At 55.5% G+C, this 14184-nt stretch overlaps 1 protein-coding gene across 1 annotated transcript; it reads right to left on the bottom strand.

Annotated features, from left to right (window-relative positions):
- Positions 1–31: 31 nt before the first annotated feature.
- On the bottom strand, positions 32–9085 carry Zyx (zyxin). The gene is made up of 10 exons (XM_048340399.1): positions 8890–9085; positions 8494–8717; positions 7822–8021; positions 7573–7665; positions 6960–7436; positions 2600–2726; positions 2297–2466; positions 2023–2201; positions 841–961; positions 32–469 (listed from the first exon to the last, which is right to left on the bottom strand). Exons 2-10 carry the CDS (start codon positions 8696–8698, stop codon positions 365–367), a joined length of 1677 nt encoding a protein of 558 aa, XP_048196356.1. The 5' UTR covers positions 8699–8717; positions 8890–9085; the 3' UTR covers positions 32–364.
- Between the last annotated feature and the right edge of the window lie 5099 nt (positions 9086–14184).

The raw sequence follows: 14184 nt of genomic DNA, 5'->3' as shown, positions 1-14184 counted from the left end.
CAGAGGGTCAGGGTTTTTTGTTTTTTTGTTTAAACTCCCAGCTCTCAGCAAGCAGAGTGCAGAGACTGCTCAGGACGGCCAGGGTCGCGGGTGCAGCGGTGAAAGCAGCAGCACTAAAGTGGTGCCCCTCGGGTGGGGTCCTGGAGATCCCTACAGAACGAGCAAAGACTGAAGCCCCAGGATGGGCCTTAGCACCCACCAGGCCATACTGGGGCCCTGGGTCCAGAGCACTGGAGATGCTGGCAGAGGGTTTGGGAATGGAAGGAGGGAGGGGCTGGGTGGGCGGAGGCAGGGACTGGTCTCAGTGTGGGTGGTCCTCGATGGGGAATGGGCCTACGACTGGAAAGGCGGCCCCGGGTCTCACTCAGCTCTGGACTCTAGCAGTGTGGCAAGTCCGACAAAGCACGTGACCATCCAGAGGGAAGCAGCCCTCGTCATCAGCCTGGATGGACAGAACCTTCTGACAGTCCTGAGAAGAAAGAAGGAGGAGGGTAAGGGGTGTTCGGCGGGGGAAGGACCCTGCTCCACTCCACCCGATCTTCAGATTAGAAAGGTCAACGGATGCTTCAGAGCTTCTTCCTGTTGCAGCCACTTTCAGACTCCCTATCGCCCACAAGGCCTCTCCTGGATCTCAGCCTCCTGAGCAGCTAGGATTACAGGATTGAGCCAGTGGCACCCGGCTTTTAGCTCCATTCTGCTAACTCTTCTGTAACCTCACTGGACACCCCCAACACCCCCCATGACACAATAAGCCAACACCCTCCCCTCCCACTGGGAAGTTCCATCTCTTCAGATTAGCTAAGACTCGACAAGGCCCCTGGAGACAGGGGGACGGCTGACCTCACACTTGTAACACTTCATGTGGAAGTTCTTCTCCAGAGCTACCACTCGCACAGTCTCTTCGCAGCCGGGCTCCGGCATGATGGGCTCTGAGCAGACAGAGCACTTCGGGGCGTACTGCCTGGGGGGAGAGAGGGGCAAGAAAACAAGGCCATGGGCTAGCTGCTCATGAGCTCGGTGGGGCCAGCAGCACCTCAGGATTTCATGGTCCCTGGGAGGGTACTGGGTAAGAAACCCAACATTCTGTGGCCACCGTGGCCAACCTATGTGTCCCACAATGCTTTGGGTTTGTGTGTGTTTGGTTATAGGGCTTGAACTCGAGGCCTGGGCGCTGTCTCTGAGCTTGTTCACTCAAGGCTAGCCCTTTAGCACTCTGAGCCACAGCTCCACTTCCTGTTTTTGAGTGGTTAATTGGAGATAAGTGTCTCATGGGAACTTCTCTGCCTGGGCTGACTTTGAACCATGATCCTTAGATCTCAGCTTCCTAAGTAGCTTGGATTACAAGCATGAGCCACAAGCAGCAGCACCCAGCCTGACCCATATTTCTAGGTGGAGGAATCTCTCATCAAAGGCCAAAGACAAAGCACCACACTGACCAATAAGCAAAGATCTCTCCGCTCACCCTGCCAGTGCCCCAGTTGTCACAACATGGCAGTGGCTGAGGCCTGGTCTGTGTTAGCATTAGTATGCGGCAGGCCCCTCCTGTGCTGTCCCAGTCCACACCAACGTATCAGGGCCTCTCCTCTGATCCTAGATAGTGCTAGGGAGCAGGGAGTCCTGGCCACCCACAGTGGATCCCGAAAACCTGTCCAAGGTAGAGGCAGACAGTGTTCCTTTCCCAGCGGCCTTCTAGCTCCATGCAGGTATTTTGCCTGCCAGCCTGAGAAAGTGACTATCCCGGAAGCACTGTTTCTAGAAAGAAACCAGCGCTCCAAACAGATGAGAGCAAAAGAGCCGAAGGGATCTCACCCCCAGGTAGGCAGTCACTGCACACTGCAGTCCATGTACCTAGCCAACGCCAGCCACCAGGACCCTGGGACAAGTCCCTGATTGTCCCCAGGGGCCAGAAAGCAAGACCTGAGTCTGGAGTTGTCCGGAAGCCATGTGGGAGCCTGGCTACCTGACCGATTATGAACGAAACCCCCGAGAAAAAGGCCAGAGGAGACGTGGGTGGGTGCTCACTTGTGGTAGTCTGGGACGCAGTGGGGCTTGTTGGCCTGGTCCATGATGAAGGAGGTGCCCTCCAGGGGGCAGCCGCAGACCACGCAGGTGAAGCACTTCGGGTGGTAGACTTTGCCGGAGGCCCTCAGCATGTGTTCTGTGATGGGCTGCCCACAGGAGTTACACTTCTCCAGGGTGTTCTAACAGACAGAAGGAGCAGGTTGACTTGACTCCTGAGGCTCCATGAACCCCCTTCCACCTCATGGCTCAACCCAGAGCCCAACGTGTGACTCACGGTGTAGCAGCCCTCACAGTAGGGTGACCCTTCCACGTTGTAGAACTGCTGCCCCTGAAGCTGCTTCTCACACTTGCGGCAGGTGAAGCAGGCAAGGTGGTAGAGCTTGCTCATGGCTCTCACCGCGGGCTCTGTCCGGATCAGTGGCTTTTGGCATTGACCACAAGTCTCTGGAAAACCGAAGGAGAGCCCCAAAGAGAAGAATAAGGCGCGGAGGCACGGGCTCATTGGGGATCCTCCACCCCGCTCTGGGCCACCCAGTCGGGGAGAGGAAAAGACCTCACAGAGAGGCGGTGCACTCACCATCCACAGACAGAGTTACCGAATGCCTCCGAGGCTGCTCCATGTCCTGCATCAGCTGCTGGGTCAACTGCTCCAGCTCCTCCACCTCCTTCAAGGTCAGGGGTCCCGGGCCCCCAGGAGAGCGCACCTAGGAAAGCACAGATACTTTCTTCCCATCCCCAAGAGTCACCCCCTCCAGGAACCCACTGACCCCTTTCTTCTCCCCAGACCTAGGCCCTCACCCAGCCTGGTTTCCTCGCTGCTCAGATTCCAACCCTCCAAACCCTTCCTTTTCCCCCCTACCACCACACACATCACAGGGTGGCGGGGACCCGGGACCAACCTTCGCCTAGATCTCCTACAGGGACACATCTCCACCGCCGGCCCGCACCCCAAGCCCTCGCCCCGCCTCCCCCCGCAGCAGTCACAGAGACAGGCCAGAACAACTAAGCAACCGAGGAGGCCACGCACACAGCAGCTTGGGTCACTGAAGCACCTAACACGCAGAGGCCACGCACCGACTTCACAGAGCATGCTCGGACACGCCCCCACCCCCGCAGGGGAGGGGCGCGCTGCGTGCACAAAGGGGGTGCGCGGGGAGGGGGGGGCGCGCATGCGCGCGCACACACCTACCCGTCCCACCTGCTGCTGGGCAGCCCCTGTCAGCGTGAGGATGCAAGCACAGGTTAAACCCCACAGCTGTCTGCCGGAGCCCGAGCCCCCAAAGCCCCCAAAGACATCCCGGGGGTCCCTCCTGACAGGGGAGGCTCCCGGCTCGCCACCACCCCTCCCCACTTCTCCATGTAGGAGACCCTGAATACTGGAGCTAGGGGGTCGGGGAGGGGGGTAGGGACAGAATACTATATGACCTTGAGAACTTGGGGAGCCCATCCCACCCCTTAAGCTGTACTCAAGAGCTGTATCAGATCCTGGGCCACAGATTACAGGCCACTGGCTCCTGTAATCCTAGCTACTCAGGAGGCTGAGATGTCACCATTGAAGTTCAAAGCCAGCCTGGGCAGAAAAGACTCCGCATCTCCACCTAACCAGCCAAAAAGTCAGTGTGGCTGTACTTAAGCACAGCACCAGCCTCCAGTGAAAAGGCCAAAAGAGAGTTGAAGGCCCAATTCAAAGAACACCTAAAAAGACCTGTAAGAGCTCTGCTCTGCCTTCCTTCAGCAGAGCCATGGGGTGATATTCCCAGCTCTCAATTACATCCCCCCTGAGACTCAGCTCACCAACTCTGAACTGCTGTGGATCCCTGGAAAGCAAGCTTTACCAGTGTTCCCCTCTTCCAAGCTTCCTTTCCTGCCATTTTGGTGCACTACCAGACACCTAACCTAGTCTTCGGAAGGACAAATTCATCCAGAACCCTCCAGGACACTCTCTCGGCCACCGACTGCCTTCCTCTGCCTGCCAGCAGCAACGCCACAGCTCAACTTCCATGACTGACTTTCTCTCCATCAGTCACCCTCCACCTGGGCACACCTTGAATCTAAGCTTAGCAACCTCTCGGCTCCCATATGCCCCCACCTCTCCTTTCATAATATTTCTGTTATGTGACCTGGGTAGAAGCGCTGGGTGCCTGACTCCCCACTTGCTCCATGTGTCTGGGGCAGCCAGCCCCCCTACACTGGCCTCCCTCTTGCTCTGGCCATTCAGAGCCACTGACTTTGTCTGGGCCTCATCTCCACCCTCAGGTCACCCCACCGCCTGGCTTCCTGTTTCTGCCTCGGAGCTGCAGAAAAGTAGGTGGAGGGAAACTGAACACTGCAGACCGACTTCCTAAAACACTGCAGGGCCCTCCACGCCCTCCAACCCCCGGCTCCTCCATCGGCTACTTGGCTCCAGCCAGATTTCCAGTTGCCTTTCCCAGCGCAGCTGTTCCAAACCTTTTCCATCCCCCTCCCTCCCCCAGCCCCCCACAGCTTCACCCCCTCACGCTCACTGATGACCTCATCCCTACAGGCCTGGCAGCCAGCCAGTGTAAGCTAGCTCACGGTCCACAGCAGACACCACACATGCCGCCCTGTCCTAGCTCCCTGGAAATGCCCCTGGGGTCCATCTAGGAGCTTCTGCCTCTAGGTTTCCAGGCACACAAGGCCCCCTCCCCTCACCTACAGGTTACTCTCCCCCACCACATTCACACATTCTTTCCCTCATGTCTTCCCAGCCTTGGGGTCCAGCTGGATACTGCTAACTCCATGTTCTCACCACTCCTTTGACTCTGTTCCCATCAGACCACAAAGGGACCACAAAGTCAAATCTCTGGCCTTTTCGGAGCTCTAGGACAATGTCAAGCTGAAGAGTCCTACAATCCCCTCTTGGGTTTCTGCGCTGGGATTCTCATCATCCTCTAGCCCTGCTTCTCTTCTCCTTCCTATCTAGCCAAGCTTCCTCACAAACCCTCAGCCTATGCCGTTCCTGTAAGCCTGCCGCCTCGGGGTCCCCAGTGCGTACTGTCATGTGAACTCCTCTGGGTCAGGACACCATCCTGAATCCCTTATCCACATTTCCAGCTGACTGGCAGTTCCAGCTAAGGGCAAGTACTCTTGGAACCTATTGCTCAACAAGCTGCCACCTGGACCCCTCCTCTTCCGGTCCAAACCATTTCCCCTTCTCAACTTCTCTTATTTGGTCAAGAGTCACGTCACTCCCCTAACACATTCAGGCCCAGAAACTCCCTGCCTTATTCTTCTCCCTTCCCCTTTCTCATCCAACTGCTTATCAGTTGCCTCCTTCTGTAGGTTCTTCCTGTGGGTCTTATTTTTCATTGCAATTAATGTGATTCTGGCTCCGGGATAAATTCGCACACATCACTGACCTCCCTACCTCATACGTCTCTGGTGCAAAAACTTTGCAGAAAACTCCCCAAAGTAATGCCCATTTGCTCACAGGCAGGTACTCCCTGGTGGCAATATTATTCCCTCTCCCCAACTTCCTCCCCAAATATAGTTCCATCATTTCCCCCAAAGGAACCTTGTGCTTTCTGTTCTCATAACACCCTTTGTGTATCAGAACTTTTGAGTTTTGCCAGTATGATTCCAAACATCCCTCATTTACGGATTCTTTTGTTGTTGTTGTTCTGGGGCTTGAACTCAAGGCCTGGGTGCTATCCCTAAGCTTTCTTTTGCTTAAGGATAGTGCTCTATCACTAGAGCCACAGCTCCACTCCCAGCTTTTTTTTGTTAATTGGAGATAACTATCTCGTAGACTTTCCTGCCCAGGCTGGCTTCAAACAGCAATTCTCAGTACTCAGCCTCCTGAGTAGCTAGGATTGTAGGTGTGAGCCACCAGAGTGCCAGGTGTCCTCTTGGGATTCTTAACTATACTTGTCCTTGAAGGCATACCAACTTCATGACTTGCCACTCATCCAAGCTGGCTCCCTACTCTGAGTTCCTATCACTCAGGGACGCTCAGTTACAAGAATTGATGGGCACTTGGCATTTCTTCCCATGATGTGTCTAGAATACACACAGACCATCATTCACAGGGTCAGATGAACTCCATGATGATGGTTAGCCCAGGTGACCATCAGATTCCCTTCAACTCAAAAAAGCTCCTGAACTAGGGGGCAAGAACTGTTCCATTTCTATTTGGAACAGAGTTCTAGACAGAGCCTAGTACTTTCTACATGTTAGATCATTTAGTCTTCACCACCATCTGACTGGACCATGTTGTTTTGAAGACTGAGAAACTGAGGCTCCAACTCACAGTTCACCAGACTTGGCTACGGTCTGATGGCATGTGAGAAAGTGAGCAGGGAATTCAATCCTCAGTCCACTAATTCCATTCGACTGAGCCTGTTCTAAGAGATCTCTTCCCTTCCAGCGTCCTAGCTACAGAGCACAGAGCACAGTGCCTGGCACTCAGCGGGCGGCCGGCCGCTGGCCCAGCTGGCCCAGCTGGCTGTTCCCTTGTTTACTGGTGCTGCGGTTCTTATCTCCAGATGGGCCCTCAGGCATTGAAAGTACTCAGAGCTGAGATTCACTCAAGGTCCCAGACCAGGAAAACACTGAGGCTGGACTGGTGATCGATCCTCCCTTGGAGAGTCTGGGACAAAGGTGCAGAAGAAGGTGGACCAAAGCCTTCTAATTCTGAGCCCTACCTTGCTGCTCTGCTCATGCTGGCAGAGTCTGGTCCCATCCAATGCCAGGTGAGCCAGGCCCCTCTTAAACAAGAGCGTCCCCTCCCTACCGTCCTACCACTGGAACTCACCAATGAGGCATAAAAACTCAACCTCAAGCACGCCTGGACTCCCCCTCCACACAACTTTCCCATCTTTCCTGGATCCTGACAGTAGGTGTCCACACACACACACACCTACCCACCCTTCCACCCACCCCCCGCCCCCAGGCCTCGGCCTGGACCTGTCCCTCACCTGGTTTTGAGGTGGTGGTGGGGGTGCTGGTTGCTGCTTTTCCTGCACTTGGGGCTTCTCCCTCTGCTGTGCATAGGTGAAACTGGGAGGCTGAGGGGGCCCCAGGCTGGTGGAAGATGGGGCTTCCGGAGGCCCTGGTTTTTTATTAGGTTGTGGTCCGGCACCACTCGGGGCTCCAGGGCTCCACTTGGAAGCCACAGGTGTAAACTTGGGAGCCACCGGAGAAAACTTAGGGGCTGGAGATGGAGCTGGAGGACCTCGGGGCTGTGAATTAGCAGAGGACACCGGCTGGGGCTTAGCCTGGGGCTGGACATGGAAAGAAGCCTGGCTCTGAGGCTGGGCCTGAGCTGGAGGCTGTGTGTTCGAAGAAGGGGTCTTCCAAGGAGGCAGGGGTGCCGTGCCCCCTGTTGCAGGCTTCGTATTGGACTTGGGAACAAACGGAGTGGCAACTGGTGGGGGTACATATCCAGATGACACCTGGGAGGGGAGGCAGAGAGGATGGATGTGCACTTAGGGGCCTCCCAGCCTCTGAATTCCTCTGTCCCCCCCCCCCCGCCCCTTCTCCTCCCCGTGGGGCACAGCCTTTCCTACTGTCCCCTGTCCCCTCCCTTACCCGCGCTTTGAAGGGATCATTCTTGGTCATGTCATCCAACAGTGAAGACAGAGAGTCAATCTCAAGGTCAATACTGCTCACCTTCTCCCTAGGCTAGAGGGTCAGGGGGGTCAGAGGACCCATCCCAGGCCTCCCTGCCCCCCCCCCACAACAAGACAGAGGGGCAGGGGAAGTGAGAGGAAGGGTCCTCCAGTGCCCACACTGCTCTTAGGGGTGTCCAAGAGCAGCTAAGTTCTCCCCCCCCCATACCTGCGGTGGGAGCGGGACAGGGGCCTCGGCCCCTCCCTCCTCTGCCACTGGAGGTGGCGGGGAGGGGAAGATGTCCTCCTCCAGGGGCGCAGGGGGGAAAGGCTCTTCGATCGGGGGAGGCGGAGGTGGGAAGGCCCCTCCCAGGGCACCTGCAGATTCGTCACCATCCCCAAAGAGGGGAGGTGGGGGTAGGGGAAAGTCTGGGCAGGAAGAAAAAAAGAGGGGCATCAGTAAGGGCCCCCATTCCCCTCGGTCGACAGCTCTTAACTCCTGGTACAAGAACTTTCTCCGGGGTCTCGGGCGTGTGGGGAAGGGGAGAGGAGGGCGCAGGCCCGGGGGGAGGGGGCGGGGTGGGTGAGGGCAGTGTTGGACCAGCCTAGGAGTGAGCGGAGCGGCTCCCGTTACACTGGGAGAACCGATCCGGAGGCGAAGATTCCTGGCCCACATTCCCGCCTCCCTCCCCCAGGCGGGAGACTTGGAACCGTCCCAGGCGCCTGGCTCCCAGCCACGGGCTCCGCGATGAGGTAAGAACATCTGCTCGGGACGGGATGGCTGCGCCCGGCCCCCGCCCCGCACCCACCTTCCCGAGCATCCCAAGCCCAGCTGCATAACTGCGGTGGGGGGGGGTGGGTGTGTCCCGGTTCCCCACCTCCCCAAACCCAGCGGCATTACCTTCCGGGGGTGGTGGGGGGATCTCGCCCACCCGGCCCATCTGTGCACGCTGGGCTCCGGCCGCCGCCGGGAAAGGCTCGCTGTCCCCAGGCCGAAAAGGGTTCACTTTGGGCTTCGGGGCCACCACCGGGGCAAACTTCTTCTGCGGCGCGTAAAAAGCCGGAGCCGAGACGGAGATGACGGGCGGCGGGCGGGGGGCCGCCATGGCTGCGCTGGCCGGGATGCTGGGGATGGGTGGGGGGGTGGGTGGGTCGCCAGGTTACGCGGCGCCGAGCCCGGAGTAGTGGACTCCCCGGCGATCGGGGCTCCCCTCGGCGACCGCGTCCACGCCCCGCGTCCCCGGCGCCCCGCGCCCGCTCCCCCCCGCCCTCCCCAGGGCCGCCCCGCGCGCCTCACCGCCGGCGGGAGCGCGCGCTCCGGGTCCCGGTGAGCGCTGGGCGCTGGGTCCGCAGACTGTGCGTCCGGGTCCCCGGCCGCCTCCAGCCGGGAGTGGAGGGACGGACGCCGGGAAAAGGGAGGGCGGGAGGGGGCGGGCGGAGTGCGGCGCCCAGACCATACAAGGAGCGGCCCGGAGAGGGGGGCGGGGAGAGCTGGGGAGGGCGGGCGAGCTAGGAACTCCCCCAGGAAGGGGCCCCGCTCCTGCCCCGGGGCCCCAGGCTCCGCCAAGACCCCCCCCCACCCCGCCCCTCGCCCCCACCCCGCCGGGCACCGACCACCCTTCCCCTAACATAGGCCTCTGATGTCATTTCCTGACCTGCCCCGCCCCCCCTCCCGACTCGCGGGTGCCCGAGACCTGACTCACCGTCCCCACTCCCGGATCGGCCGGGGGGACGGGTGTCCCAGAGGTACCCAGCCCCCCCACCCCTCCTCCGGGCCCGCCGTTATCTGCCCCCCGCCGCCGCTCCACCAACCGGGCGTACCCCAAAGTCCGGGGGGAAGGGGGTCAGCCGCCGCTGGCAGGCCTGGCTAGGCACTGGTTCTCCCGGGTAGGCAGGGATGGCGAAGGAGGCGTTCCCACCTTTCTATCCCCCCCCAACCCCCCCCCCCCACATACCCGCCCAGCCAGGCCTCTCTGTGACCGGGGAGTGTGCGCGCCCCGATCTGCGTCTTTCGGGGAGGCTGACTTCCATCCAGCACTGGGCAGCCACTTACAAGGGGCTTCTAGGAATTCGCCTCGCCACCCGCCCCCCCCCCACCGCCCCTTGCTTGCCGATCAGTTGTCTCCACCCCACCCCCACACACCGGGGGGGCGGGGTCCGTGGGACTGCGGGGCGGGGGTGGGAGGGGACGGCCGCGGCGAGGTAGGCTGCCCACCCACCTGGACCAGGAAGGACTCACCGAGACGCGCGGACGAGCCGTCCGGCACGGTGCTGCCGAGCCACCCCCTGGAGACCCACCCACCCCTCGAGGCCCACACACCCTCGCAGCGCCCACGGGCCACCGCGGGGCACTGGAGGACTCGGTGGAGCCCTCCACTGGTCCGACCGGATTCTCAGTGCCCGGGGCTATGGGAAGGAGACCAGACTAGGGTTTGCTTTTGTTTTTTTTTTTTTTTTTAGATTGCACGAGAAAATCTACCCAATCGCTGCCTGCATTCCTCTACACTCACAAATTGCAGAATCATGCCTTTTGCCCTCTAGGGTAATAGCCACCCTCAGGCGCCTTGTCTTTCATCTGACAAGCCTGACTGTCATCCATCCCCCTTCTGTTAAGTCGGCTCCGTTTCTGGTCCCATATCCGCTACACACGACGGTCCCCGAAGCATCTGGGCTGTGCTTTGGGTTCAGGTCCACCAACCTCCTGAATTTACAACAAAAACGCTGGATTGCACGGGGGCCAGACTTCATTCCTTTGCACCCTGTCCTCAGCAGCCCTGAATGTCCAAAGAAAGCTCTAGATGCCAGAGAGCAAAGTCCCCGCTTGACCGATGCCCAACCAAATGTTTTCATTCATTCCTCTTCACTTTCTCCACGTACAAGAGCCTTATTCTTCACCTGCCTTTCTTCCTTATAAGGAGAAATAGTGGAATGTCAAGGAGAAATGGTGGAATGCTGTTATTCGGGTCCCAATTCTGTCTGGAGAGTGGAAATTTTGGCCCAGTTAGGACTGAGGCAACTTGGGGCTGCCAGGAAAATCTCTCCTAGGTCTTAGTATATGTGAGACCCTCTGGTCCCTTCCATCAGCGTCCTTAATTGTGCTTAGAGCTACATCTTCATTGCCTTCCCAGATCCCATTAGTCTTACTGTCTTTGTCACTGGTATTTTTTCACAGCCAAAAACATGTGAAGCCATGTACGATGCAAAGTACACAGGTACACACGTTCTCACCACATGCACAGGCCAGTCCTGGGCCTGTCTCTGTGAAGCTCTGTTCGGAATTTGATACTGGAGATTCTGTGCATGTTGGAGATTGTTCCTTGGGCTTTGAAGACCAAATGTCTCATCTCTATTCTCCTAAATGTACTTACTTGAGGGAAGAAAGTAAGATTAAATTAACTTCATCAGAGTAAAAGCCACCTGCCTTCTAAAAAAAAAAATCTTAGAGAATGTACATGTGCAAAATAGAGTATGTGTAATTGTTAGGCAGCTGAGCCTATTTATAAATCAAGAATAGAAGAGTGCGTAGGCAGGCTTCGTTTTACTGACAACGACAAGCCCTCAGAGTGCAGAATATTCAAGCTAAGACTTTTTAAGCCAGCCATTCTAAGCGCAAAGTAGAAACATACAGAATCTCCCCCAAAGGACAGAACCACTGGACCAGAATGTCCGGCAAGAAGCTTCAGAGTCAATGCTACAAAGCTGCCGCCAAGGAACAGGAACTGACCTCAGAATTCCTAGTCCTTTTTTCTTGAGCAAGCCTTTATGACTGCTACCCTCAGGTATGTGTAAAATTGTGACAAAGATGTGGATGTCTTCACTTAAGGCATGTCCACCAGCTGGGAGCCAGGCCTGAGAAAGGAAGTAAGAAATTGGTCATTGCCCTTTGCTATCTAAAACATCTTTATACACTTCATGGATTTATAGCTACAGATAGAAAGTTTTCCTCAAGGGTACACAGCCTAAAGAAGTCCATTTATGGGAGATAAAAAGGAAGAAACAAATAGATGGATAGTAAATAAACAAGTAAAAAGGATAGTAACAAATAAATGAAGTTATTCCAAAAGAAAATGTCTGGGACTGGGACGACTGTATTCCTGACACCGTCCTGCTGAAGTGCTGTAACCATAGCAACACAACACAGTGGCAATAACAACATCAGTGACAATCATTGTGCACCCTTAGGACTGGGGAAAAGGTTCATGGTGGAGCACTTGCCTTGTCTACATGAGGCCCTGGATTCCAGTTCCAATTCCATGAAACAAAAATAAATACATAAAATAAGAAAAAAAAAAAGGAAGCTCATACTCAGTATAGAGTTGGTTGTTAGGCACAATGCAAAACCCTTTAAATATGTCACCTCCATTTAATTCTTTAAAACCCTGTGGGAATCTACATTATTACCCAATTTTCGGTTTTCAGGAAAATGTGGCTAACATGTTGGACTTCCAGTTCCTAAACTGTACACGTTTCTGCCACACAATTTTTTTGTTATTTTAAATATCCATCCACCCCCAGTGGATATTGTACCCTTGGATTCCATGGCTCCTCTAGTTCTAACACTGGACAGCCATTTCCATTCTGCCTCCACTCCCCACTTGTTCTCCCTGTGACCATTTTCTCTGTCACAAAAACATGATCACCGTCCATCTACCAGTCTGTTTGCATGTATACATATTCATGCACACACACACACACACACACACACACACACACACACACAATCTATGAGTTTTGTTACCTATGCTTCTGTGGAGTAGTATTCCAGATAAGAGAATTGTTAAGACCAAAAGGCCTGTACACACTGTTGTATTTTCTCCTGTCGTGAGTATGCCTTACTTTTACTATTCAAGAAATAAAAGAAAGGAGAGGGATGGAGACCATTGTGTCCTTTTTGCCTGATGCAGCAGAGTGGTCTCCTTGGACTGAGTGACAGCCATGAGCACTTGTGCAGTTTCCCACTTGCTGTCAAATGTTAATACCCCATTGTCCCACCTGTCCTAGTGCACACAGAAGAAACACTGATTAGTGGAGCCACAGATACAATGGAGAAATTGGGATGAGCTGAGGGTAAAGCTCTAGATGAAACCTGAGGATCTTTGACTCCAAAGCCCAGACTTTAACTGTCTTCCTGCTCTTGCCCTGCCACTCCCACAAAGGAAGGGCAGGACTAACCACAGAAGCCCTCGGGCCTGGTTTCCTCCAGATCAGTTTAGGAAGCTGACATCAGAGCATCCTCCAGTATGCAGTCTCCTCCCCGGCACCACCCTCAGGTCAGCCCTGTGTACTACGGATGTATAGATCCTAGACACTCTGATTATAAAGATAATTGATCATCGGCGAGACCCAGTGGCTCACACTTGTAATCCTAGCTGCTCAGGAAACTGAGTTCTGAGGATCAAAGTTCAAAGCCTGCCTAGGCAGGAAAGTCCCAGAGATTTTTGCCTTCAATTAACCACCAATAAATAAAGCCAGAAATGGAGCTGTGGTTCAAATAAAAGAGCAGCAGGCTTGAGCAAAAAAAAAAAAAAAAAAAAGCACAGAGACAGTACTCAGCAGTACTCAGGCTCTGACTTCAAGCCCTGGTATGAGCACCACGTAATAAGAAGAGGAATGAAAATCCAGTTCTTTAAAGGAGGAGGGTGGGAAACTGGAGTTGTAATCATCTGTCCAGTCGTGCTTGCTGCTTGTGGTGACACTAACCACAATAGGTAAGTAGCCTCCTCACTATCTGGTCTTCTTTGGTGTCTCGTCAGGCCCCTCAGCAGCAATGGAGACCACGGGATGAGGAGCTGCGATCTGCACAGGGTGTTTAGGGAGCAGAGGTAAGGCAAGAGTTCTTCACCCATAGGGCTAGACCAGATGGGCACCCAAAGGTTCTGCAAGCATCAGCAAGCCAGAAATGTGGGGGCAGGGCAACGCAGATGGTCAGATGGCAAAGAGTCAGCAACCGTGGGAGCTGAGAAGGGCAGGCAGGAAAAGAGGCCCAGGGCACCCAGCGCAGCCCAGGCAGGTTGCTGGCACTGAGGCGGCTGCTAGTGGGGCATCTGCTGCTTTCTTCTCCTTGCACCCAGAGGAAGCCAAAATCCAAGAGAGCCTGGCCTAAAAGCCGGAGTGTTTGTCACTGAAAATAGCTCCACTAAGTCTTTAGGAGGAGAGAAAACATTTTATGGAGTGGGGGTTGAATACAGATATATAATCTCGCTTGCTGGAGTTGGAAACCACTTAGCATCTCTGATTGCTCATGTCCCTTCATTCCTTTTATTAATCTGGTGGGCTTAACCCAAGAAACCCACTGGGCTGATCTGATGCAGGAAGTGGGTGCCTGTGCTTACGTGCAAACCCACAGGCCTTGTTCAAGCTTCCTTGGGCTGCCCTTCCCGCCACCCCCTTTGTTGCTATTTACCTCACCACCCAGAGGCAGGGCCAGCATGGCACATGGACACTGTCCGACAGACAGAGGTGACTACCATGAACATCAGCCACTAAGACTTGTCAACGTACTAAAAAGCAAGCGAGAGAGAGAGGTGGGAGGGAAGGAAGGGAGGAAGGGAGGAAGGAAGGGAGGAAGGGAGGAAGGAAGGAAGGAAGGAAG

This window comes from Perognathus longimembris, chromosome 2, assembly GCF_023159225.1.
Source record: "Perognathus longimembris pacificus isolate PPM17 chromosome 2, ASM2315922v1, whole genome shotgun sequence".
Lineage (NCBI taxonomy): Eukaryota > Metazoa > Chordata > Mammalia > Rodentia > Heteromyidae > Perognathus > Perognathus longimembris.
The sequence above is the reverse complement of the archived record's forward strand: the minus strand, read 5'-3'. Positions and strand labels throughout refer to the sequence as shown.